The sequence below is a fragment of the Tupaia chinensis genome, unplaced genomic scaffold (genome assembly GCF_000334495.1).
Source record: "Tupaia chinensis unplaced genomic scaffold, TupChi_1.0 Scaffold000545_1, whole genome shotgun sequence".
NCBI lineage: Eukaryota > Metazoa > Chordata > Mammalia > Scandentia > Tupaiidae > Tupaia > Tupaia belangeri.
This window is the reverse complement of record NW_006160057.1, coordinates 101336-112454: the sequence shown is the minus strand read 5'-3', so window position 1 is coordinate 112454 and position 11119 is coordinate 101336. Positions and strand designations below refer to the sequence as shown.

General features: G+C 35.1%; 1 protein-coding gene across 1 annotated transcript in view; it reads left to right on the top strand.

The window, feature by feature from the left end:
- The window catches only part of MRPL13 (mitochondrial ribosomal protein L13), a 33761-nt gene that overhangs the window by 15524 nt on the left and 7118 nt on the right, over window positions 1–11119 (top strand). The window contains exons 4-6 of the mRNA XM_006157519.3: window positions 167–227; window positions 5104–5190; window positions 6505–6626. Coding sequence (XP_006157581.1) covers window positions 167–227; window positions 5104–5190; window positions 6505–6626 — 270 coding nt within the window. The remainder of the gene's footprint in view (window positions 1–166; window positions 228–5103; window positions 5191–6504; window positions 6627–11119) is intronic.

Here is an 11119-nt window from a genome sequence, read left to right as displayed (position 1 = left end):
CATTTCAAATAACATAGGTTACCATAATTTTAAGACATACTAATGAACAGCATAGTTTCCAGAGACAAGTATAACTTATGAAAATAGTTTTCTTATTATAAAAGAATGACCAGTTTAAGAATGAAGAGCCTCTGCCCAATTTTAACGTCTTTGCTTCTTTTAACAGCTATCCAGGTGGATTTAGACAAGTAACAGCTGCTCAACTTCACCAGAGGGATCCAGTGGCAGTAAGTTTATTGTATTTTTTATTTAATATCTATGTAAAGACCAATGCAGACACTGTTTCTTCAGCCATTCTTGTCTAATATCATTTACAATTGGGGCTTAAAGTCTTTATTTTAGCTGTATCACATGACTTTTGATGAGTATTTTTACTATTCAGCTCTACCTTTTAGTTATTATCAATATTTGCTATATTTCCCAGTTAGTCAATGATTCTGATGCTTTTTTTAAAAAAAAAAAAATTGTTTCTAATTGTCAGAGGGTAGTTATGCTCACCAGAAAGAGATTAGAGAGAGAGAGAGAACCCACCAATAAATAGCGTGTGTCATGCTATAACCCTTTTTCTCCATTTCTCCATCTTATCAGGATTTGGGGCACACATGTACATGCACCTGATATGTTTTTCATGCCACCAGCTGGGATTCAAACCCTAGTAGACCGTGTGAGATTAGTTCCCTAAACACAGATACTTAACCACTTGGCTCTGAGACTAGCCTTCTTTTTTAAAATTGTTGAGATTTGTATAGTTGCACAGAATATGAGTCTGCAGAAAATGCCTTGGAGAGAGAGAGAGGTGTGTGTGTGTGTGTGTATATGTGTATATTTGTATTATCAGTTATGCTATGTATGTTGTTCCTATCTTATGTTCTTAGCAACTTATTTTGTTCTCTCGATTTATTATCTGAAAGAGTTAAGTTAAAATCTCAATTGTGAATTTGTTAATGTCTTCTTGTGGACCTGTCGGGATTTTGTTGTTGTTGTTTTGTTTTGTTTTATTTTGTTTGAGAGGTTTTGCTATAGGGCGTGTGTGCTCGCCAGACAGACAGACAGAGAGACAGAAAGCAAGAAATCACCCCTCCCCCAGGGGGGATGGCCACGCCGCAATCCCTTCTCCTCCATTCTCCTCTCAGGATCTTGGGCACGCACGCACATGCGCTGGGTGTAAGTTTTAAGCCACCAGGTCCAGGATGCGAACCGTGGTCAACTACATGGGAGTCCAGTGACAATGCCATTACGCTAACTGCTGGTCCCATGGACCTGTTGGTTTTTTATTTAGTATATTTTGAAGGGTTTGTGTTAGATGAATTTAATTTTGGAATTATTTTAATTTTTTTTTAATTTGTCAGAGAGAAATAGCACAAAACACCCAATAGGACATGATTGTTCCACATTCTCTTCTGTATTTCTCTATCCAAAAGGAATTTTATATCCTTTTGGAATTTTGGTTGTGCATGTATATGTGCCCAGCATGTTTTTAAGCCACTGAAACTGGGATTTAAACCAGTTGGCCATGTGAGATGAAGCTCCCTTAACTACTAGGCCATGAGACTGGGCCAAGTTTGAAATTATAATCTTCCTGAAGAATTAATTAGAGTCAATAACTTGAAGTCTATTTTTGTTTTATTTTTACTGTAGTGATATCAAGCTTCTTTTGATTAGCATGTGCCTTATATATCACTTTTCATTGTTTAAACTTGAATGAGTTCTGTTATAGATATGTTTATTATAAATAGCATGTAGCGTGATTTCTTTTCTTTTTTCTGAGTTCCTTTTAGATTGAATTGGTTAATCATAATCATTACCTTCCACCAAACCAGATCAAAGCTGTTATACCCACCCTTCCTCCCAATTTATATGCTTCCTATTAATGTATTCAAGATTTTTTAAAACCCTTCAAATTCAACAATACTGTAATTGTTTTATACTACTATTGAAGCTTTATGGTTTTCTTTATTTATAATTCCTTTTTATAACTCAGCCTTCCTCTGGGATCAATTTTCTCCTTGAAGTACTTCCTGTTGACATTCCTGTAGAAGCATTCTCTTAACAGTGAATGAAGTCTCCTGTTTCATCTGATAATATCTTTATTTTCCCCTTCATTCTCTAAAGGTAGTTTTGCTCTCAGCCTTTTTAAACTGTTATTCAAATGGATTTTAGCCCCCAGTATTTCTAATGATATGTCACTCATCTTTTTTTTAATGCATTTTCTCTTAATGCATTTTCTCTTTTCTTTGCCTTTAGTTTTCATAAATTTCTTTAGTATCTGGTTATTTATTTTGCTTGAAGATTGGGCTTTCAGTTCAGAAAATGTGTTAGCTAATATTCTTCTAATATCAAGTCCCTTTATTCTCTATCTGTTCTTTCCCTTTGGAAGTCTGAGTTTGTTTAGGTTTGGTTTGCGTTTTTTTTTTTGGTTAAGAATTATTTTAACTAGTTGTTATTATTATTATTATTATTATTATTTTCTAATTCAAGCATAGAGAGACAGAGAGAGAGAGGGAAACTAAGAAAGGAAGCCAGTAGGTTTGGGACTTGAACCATGGTTGGTCATGAGGGAGTCCAGTGCTTTTAACTACTGTGCCACCTGCTGGCCCCTGTGTTTTCTTGTACAAGACTGCTACATTGTATTTTGCATAATTTAATACCTTTCATATCTGGTGTCTCCTTGTCTCTATACTACATTCCTAGTAATTTCTTTAGATCTGCTTCTTAGTTATTTTTAACTTTTGTCTAGTCTAATAAACCTGTTTATTAAACTTCTTTTCAATTACTTTTTTTTTGCCTTTTCATGAAGTTTTATTGTTTCAATAATTTTCAGGTTTGCTCATCAGTTTTGATAGTCTTCTGTTCCTTTGTCATATTATGGTTCCTTTGTTTTTCTTTGAGCATAGTAAACATAATTCTTCACATTTATATCTGATTCTCTTATTTGTGGATCTGTAATTTGTTGGTAACCTAAGATACTTTGTACTTGATCCCTAGGGATTCTTTGAGACCTATATTAAAGAAGAATTTCTTCAGAAAAGATTCCCTTTGCTCTAGCAGGTTGTTTAAGCTAATCTTCATACTTAGGGATTTTGATTGCCATAGGAAAGGTAAATTTTGAACCTCAAGGCCTTGTAAAGTTAGCAATTATTAGCATAATTATAAAGAAAGACTTTTGTTTTTTAAATTTCTATACCATATACCCTGGATTTTGCTTTTCTGGAAAAAATCTAAGTTTATGAGTAAATCTTTGATCTTACCCCAACCCCAAAGTATTAGCTCTTTAATACCCAAGCCCTGCACTGAACAAATGCCATCAGGACTCTTTGCTATCGATGTCTCTCCTCATTTCCAGCCCTCAGTTGGTTCCATACTTTGAAAAATGTTTTTTAAAACATTATTAGTAACTTTACTAGTGTTTGTTTGTTTATACTTTATCATTTGAGTTATCCTGGGCCGAAGTTTCTAATTCATGTATTAGTCCTCAATACTGCTAAAAAAAAATGTCACCCCTTGCTGCTTTATCAGTTTGTTTTCCTTTCTCCACTGTTGATAGACCTGGCCTTTGAGCTATACTCATAGTTTAGACAGCATCTCCCCACTAAGGACTGTTTTAAGTTTTTACTTAAATAGATTAAAAAATGAGCAAAGCATTAGACTACGAAGATTCTCTTTTTAATTATCCTAAAATTATGAGGAAAAATAAGTGTCTTTTGTCCAATGCAACCATTTTTTTTTTGGTGTAGCACTGCCTGCACCAAAGAAATGGTTCTTGGTAAAGTGGCAGGGAGGGTACTCTGTTACAGGCCTAACTGACCATTTAGAAGTGCTATTATGCTTTACCCCTTACATTGTAGTGTTCATATCTGTTTCATAGCAGCTTGCTCAGAGACAGTGTTTATTGTCTCTATTAAAAATAGTCGATATTCTTAATATTTCTTAAGAAATACTTATGTTCTGTTTCACAGCGTAGTTTTATTTTATTCAGGTATATTAACTGTACACTAGGAGGCAATATAATCCAACTTTTTAATGTCGAGAACTTGGCAGTGAAATTGTTTCAAATTATTGTTTGTGAGCAAAAAGTGATATTCATTTCAAAATGTTTGATCAGGGCTTAGAAAATATTCAGAGTTAAATCTGTTTGAATTTAAGATCTTAATTTTTCTTTTTAAGTCTTAATTTTAACCTTCCATTTTAACAAGAGTGCCTTGTTAAGGAACAGATCAGTTATTTTGCTTCCAATCCAAATGCTAAGTGTTTGTCTGGAATGGTAGGCCTCTGTCAACACACATGATTTGCTAATCATTGCCTGGTTTAATTACTTCTGAGAGAATTTGTTTCATGATACAGCCTGTTGATTATAAGTACAGTTTTAGAATAGTACCTCTGAGATATGTTAATTAGTATTTAATAGTAGTTTGTTAAATATTGCAATTTTTCATTATTACAGAGGGTCATTAATCCATAATGCAAATAAATATACTGACTGAGCCCTTTTTAATGTCCTTTATTCCTCTGTCGTGTATTTTAGTTTCTTTAAATTTCTTTTGTTCCTTTGTATTTTTTTCTATTATGGTTCTTCTCTTATGTTTTCTCTTTCCTATCGTTATTAAAGTTACTTTGTGTGAAACAAATGGCTCATACCTGGATTATAGATTAAATAAGGAAATTCTTCAGTATTTATTCATTTGTTTAAGTACTCTCTTTTTAAAATTTTACTTATCATCCCTTTTATTTTTTTAATCTGCCATAGGGCACAGGCATTCACCAGAGGGAAAGAGAGAGAGTGAGAAAGCAAACCATCAGTTCTGTAACTTGAACTTGGTCGGCCATGTGTGAGTCCACCACCCTAACCACCATGCCACCTGCTAGTTCTCAGTTATTTTTAGTCTCTTGTTTTTCTAGAAATGCACAAAAAGAGCCTGAAGAAAATACTAATGTCCAGGTAATAAAGGTTCCTTTTCTGCTGCCACATCTACTTAGGTCGCAGTTTCTTTTCTAGCTTCATATTGAATCTTAGCCCACTCATTTCATCACTGCTGTGGTTACTTTTTTTATATATATACCAAGTCACACGTTTTTTATTCAATCCTGTGTTTATCTGTTTTTCAGATTGTAAAACTAGCTATTTATGGCATGCTGCCGAAAAACCTCCACAGAAGAACACTGATGCAAAGGTTGCATCTTTTCCCTGATGAGGTGAGTCAGTGAAGATGAGTAATGATGCTTCTGTAAATTGTCAAGTAAATGTTTTCTCTCTTTTTTAAAAGCAGTTGCTGTGAATGTGTTTTCATTTATATCTGTTCTCCCTGTGGAAGCGCCCACAGACTTATTCCATTCTGATGTCTTACCTTTCTTTCAGCAGTCCCCCAGATCAGCTCTTACCTATCTCACAGGGCAGTTCCTTCCAGCTGCCTTACTTCTGGGTCCTGGGCACAATGTGAACGTTAGTTCTTTGATTACACACACTCTTTGTTTTGTTATTTCCTTTATTAAGTCTGTCCAAACCAGTACTTCCTTCTTTCAAGATCTCTCTCAGGTACATGCCTTAATCTTTAGTTTCCTTTCATTACCCAGATTCAGGCTTTTCCATCTTACTTGGATCACTAAGTAGCCACTTAACTGTTATCGTTCTAATTATTTCCCCCACCACAGTCCGTTCTGCCTTCCGTTGCCAGGCCTGCCTGCCAACTTTTTAATTTTTCTGAACATGTAGATATATAATAGGGAAAGTAGGTCTGGACAGAGGTTATACTGATAATAAAAAGTTCCAGGATTTGAGTCTGGGTCAACACATGGAAGATGAGGAGGTTCTTAAGTTAGAAGCCATAGGTGCATGTGGGGAATTGAAACTGAAGAGGTGGGCTAGCAGTGGGGACACTGATTTAGACTGTATCCTGAGAGGTGATATTTTTTTAATTGTAAGTCTGTAGATGGCATATCTTTTCACTTTCTTTTATATACTCAGCATGTAGCATAATACCTGGTTTGCAGAAGTTTAAGAAATGTTTCTTGGGACCAGCAGTTAGCATAATGGCTATGTCGCTGGACTTCCATGTAGTCGACTATGGTTCAAGTTCCAGACCCAGTGGTTTAATCTCACGCCGGGCATGTGTGCATGCGTGCCCAAGATCCCGAGAGGAGAATGGAAGTGAAGGAATTGCCGTGTGGCCATCCCCCCTGGGCGGTGATTTCTTGCTTTCTGTCTCTCTGTCTCTCTCTGTCTTTCTGGCAAGCGCACGTGCCCTATAGCAAAAACCTCTCCAAAAAAAGGAAAAAAACGTTCAATAAATGTTTTTTAAATAAGTAAAGACTCAAAGGCCCAGCAGATTTTCCTTTTCAGAACTTTTTTCTTTTATAACAGAGTATTGGTAGTAGCACTGGACACAAATTTAAAGGTTATACTTACTTTCTGTAAACAATTCAGCCTACTTTTTTAACTCTTTAAGTATTACTAATTTATTACTAAGAAAAATATTTTTAAAATTTTAATCCTAAAACTTTTTAATGTAGAATATTCCAGAAGATATTCTGAAGAATTTAGTGGAAGAACTACCTCAACCACGAAAAATACCTAGACGTCTAGATGAGTACACACAAGAAGAGATAGAGGCTTTCCCAAGAGTGTGGTCTCCGTAAGTGTCTCTTTCCTCTTTCCTTTTTTCTTTTTCTATTTTTTTTTTTTCATGCCAAATTTGGTATCCTCTATTTTCTCAACCCAGTGATAAGGTCCATGAGAATGGAAGTGTGACCTCATTTTTTTACTCACTTACAAACCTAGCAGCTACTTCCTACAAATAAAGTCTAGATGTAGAAGTTGGAACCAAAAGTCCATAAGCCTTAAAAGTGCTTGCTAGGGGGGACCAGCAGTTAGCTAATGACTATGTTGCTGGACTCCCATGTAGTCGACCGCGGTTTGCATCCCTGACCCGGTGGCTTGAAACTCACACCAGGCACGTGTGTGTGCATGCCCAAGATCCCGAGAGGAGAATGGAGGAGAAGGGATTGCGGCGTGTCCATCCCCCTGGGGGGATGATTTCTCGCTTTCTGTCTCTCTGTCTCTGTCTTCTGGCTAGTGCACGCGCCTTATAGCAAAAAAAAAAAGAAAAAGAAAACTCTCCAAAAAAATAAAAGAAAATAGTGCTTGCTAGGTGAGTGCAAGCATGGCAGGGATGTTGATGGGTGTCTGTGATTGTCAGATGTCTTATTTGGGATGCCCTTACTGTTTTTTTTGAATGATAAATAAATTGTCATTAACCTAAAACAAAGGGACTCTCAGTTTTACAGTTACTTCATAGGCAAAGAATATTATCTAATAAAAAAAATCATTAATTCTGGATACTTGGAGAAAGTCTCCATCAAGTAGAAAAACAAATTAAAAATAAATAAATAATACTTTCTGCTGTTGTGCATACAGTTCCCCTACCTAAGTTCCATAAGACTGCTAAGATTTGACATGCTGTCTCGCATCTAATTGTTTCCAGGCTTCTTTGCCCCAAATAAACAGATGATGAAGTGTTTAAATGCAGCTTCCTCAGGCAATCATTTCGGTAATCTTTGAACTGGGTTAGGCTCTCCATTATAGGGTCTCTTATGCACTTTGAATATTCATCTACTGCATGTGTTCTTCTATAGTTAAATCTTTGTGTGATTATCTATTTAGTGTCTTTTTCCCTGATCAGACTTTATAAGAGAATTACAGGTTTGCATTTACCACTGAACATAGTGCCTGGTCTATGAAGTCAGCAGTCAGCTAATATTTTTTGAATGAATTAGTGAAGACATAGTATTTCCTTTTACCAGCTTTTGTAAGTGAAGTTAGAAAAGAATCTTTAGAAAATAAGCAAAAAATTTTTAATCTTTCATTTTTTTCATAGCATTTACCATTATTGAATGATCTTAATGATTTTATTTATTTATATACGTGTTTATTGTCTGTCTCCTGCAGTAAGAGCAATAATAAAAGTAGCATACCCTAATAAGATGTTTACTGTATACCTTACAAGTATTACCCTATTTAATCATCAGCAACCTAATGAACTAGTAGTTTTTATCCCATTTGTAAATGAGAAAATATGAGGGGAATAATGCTTTAAAGTGCAGGCTTGTTTTGGTATACGAAAACATTTGAAATCCACGTATAGTGGTCTTATAATATACACAGTTCCTATAGGCACAGAGATAATGCAGCTTGTCTGAGATCACACATATTAAGTGGCGGCTTGGGAATCAAACCTGAGCTGACTCTCTTCTGGGTCACGTTCTTCCGCTGGCATGCCTCAAGTTACATTGGAATGTCAGCTTCCTGGGGTCAGGGATGTTGTCTTGTTCAGCACTTAAAATCTTTATCACCAAGACTTAAGAAATGACACTTGTTACATTGCAGATACTCAGGAGGTGTTTTTGAAAGAATGAAGAGATGAGATCTTTCCCCTAAAAATTAATTTTGAAGTTGTCATAAATAACATAATAAAGTTTTAGGAAAATTTATATCTAGGTTCAAATCTTGTCTCCTGAGTACTTAGGTCTCTTAACCTGAACTAAGTTATCATTTTGAGGCTCATGTTTCTTATTTTATTCAACCATGTAGTAGAGTTCATTGGTATTCAGAGGGTTGCTGGAAGGAGTAAATGAGCTAATATATGAATATTCAGCACACTCTCAGTGCTATCCAGGTTTTTAATAAGGTAATTTTTTTTGTTTTGCTATTAGTATTATAAATGCTACATCATTTTAACATATTTACTAATGTCACATTTTATATAAATATACCTAAGTTTATGTAACTCTTATATTCAGCCTTGATAAGTTATATGCTAACAAAGTATTTGGGGGAGCAGGGTAGTAGCACAGCAGTAAGCCAGGCTGACCCCCATGGGAAGGTTCTGGGTTCGATTTCCAGAAGCCTCCCTGACTATGCTACACACACACACACACATGACTGTAATCCAGGGCTAGTTGAGGTTTGTGGTAGATTAGGGGTACTGTCTCTTTCTCTCTAACTCCTGGAGAAAACAAGTAAACTTCAAAAATAAAATAAATACAATTAGCTGAATAAAATTATAAAGTGTTTTAAGTAGTTGAAGTTTTGGCAGTTTACATTTTCATAACAAGTTCTGCAAATATAAGTTTGTCCTATCTGATCATCTTACAGCAACACCATCATAAATGAAGTTACATTGCTGACCAAGACAAGTGTGGTACCCTTTTTATAACTAGAAATGCCAAAGGCGCTGTTGAATCAAATATATGACCAAACACATATTATACACATGAGATTGTAAATCATGAACATTCTAAAATGTATTCTAAGTCAGTTTAACCACATAGTATAATAATATAATAAACCATTCACAACAAATTATATTAGTGTTATTTTACTTAAGTTTTCATCAAAATGCTCATTTTATTAAGTACTTTCTACTTTATTTTAATAAATTAGAAAGTGACTGGGTGCCTTCATTATATTAATGGGATTAGGAAAGCTTTTGTATGATTATTTTTAAGGAAACTTTTAGAGCAACTTAGCTACTTGTCACATTTTTGACTTACTACTTAGGGAATGGGTTTTCCTGCTTTCTTTTCATTCCAAGTTTCCCTTTGGCAGAAATATGCATTAGACACTGAACCTTCCTTCACACTTTTTTTAAGTTGTGATTTTTTTCCTTTAAATAGTCATGCAACATATGTTAACTTAGGTTTGCCAAGTAATAAAGTGGATATATACTTACTGAAACTTGAGGATATATCATGATACAGGTCTACTGGTCTTTTAACATAAATCATTTGACATTTCATTCTCCTTGCACTTCAGAGCTGACATTAAGTCTAGTTTGTCTTTATTTCATTAAAAGCATATGACCAGGGTGAATTCATTATCTAAGAAATAAATAATTTTTCAGCTCAAGGCAATTAAGTAGAACAGTATGCAATGAAAAGCTCTCGATCTGAGCTGTAAGTACCATGGCTACTGGCCACACATTAGTGTTAGAGTTAAGACCCTGGACACACCATGTAATGCAATACATTGAAAATGGCATTTCTTGTCCTTAGAAGGCTTACTGTGTAACAAAAAGTTTTTTCTCCTTTTGGAGGAGGAACCTCTTTAAAAAATGCTTTCATTCCACCCAAACTAGCCAAGCCAAGAATATAATCTTCTTTTGGAAAGTAGCAACAAATTTGTTCAAGATAGATCTGATGGTGAATCTGAAGAGACTTGAGTGAAGTGATTATACTACAATTAGACACAAAAAGAGCTTGTTTTAGTTTTTGTTTCCCTAGTAATAAAACTTATATATTTATAATATAAAAAGTCTATCTTTTTTTGTTTTGTTTTGTTTTAAATTTTGCTGAGGGTACATGTGCTTGCCAGAAAGAGAGAGAGAGAAAGAGAGAGGGAGAAAGATAGAAAGCAAAAAAGCCCCCCCACCCCCATGTTTCATGGTTCACAGTCACACCCCAATCTCTCACCTGCATCCTCCCTCCTTTCAGAATTTTAGGCACACATGCTGTTACAAACTTTTGCTTAAATCTAAGTTTATTGGCTTTTCTTTTAGAACCTAAATGCTTTTGAGCAACCGTAGCAATATTCGGGCTGAGGTATGAACTCAGATAATTAACGAATTGATTGTTTTCATTTTAATTAACTACAGCCGTTGTTGGGATTTTATTTTTATTCTTTTAATTAACTTCCAGAGGTTATATTATTTCTGGCCTAATTTCAGCATACACTTTCCTTCTTGGTCATTAGTTGGTTTAGTCTTTTTTTTTTTTTTTTTTTAGGTTTTTGCAGTAAGGTGCGAGTACTCAATAGAGAGAGTCAGAGACAGGGGAACTGAGAAATCACCGCCCCCCCCCTCCCCCAGTGGGAATTGGCCACACCACAGTCACTTTTCCTCCATTCTCCTCTTGGAATTTTGGGGAAGCAAGCACACATACCGGGCATAATTTTTAAGCTTACAGGTCTGAGACTCAAACCGTGTTTGTAGTACAGTGCCTTAACCACCACACTACCTGCTGGCCCCAATTTAGTCATTTTTAAAACAATTGTAAGATATAAATAATATCTGTATTCATGACACAACTATATATATATATATATTTTTTTTTTTTTTTCCTTGAGAGAGAG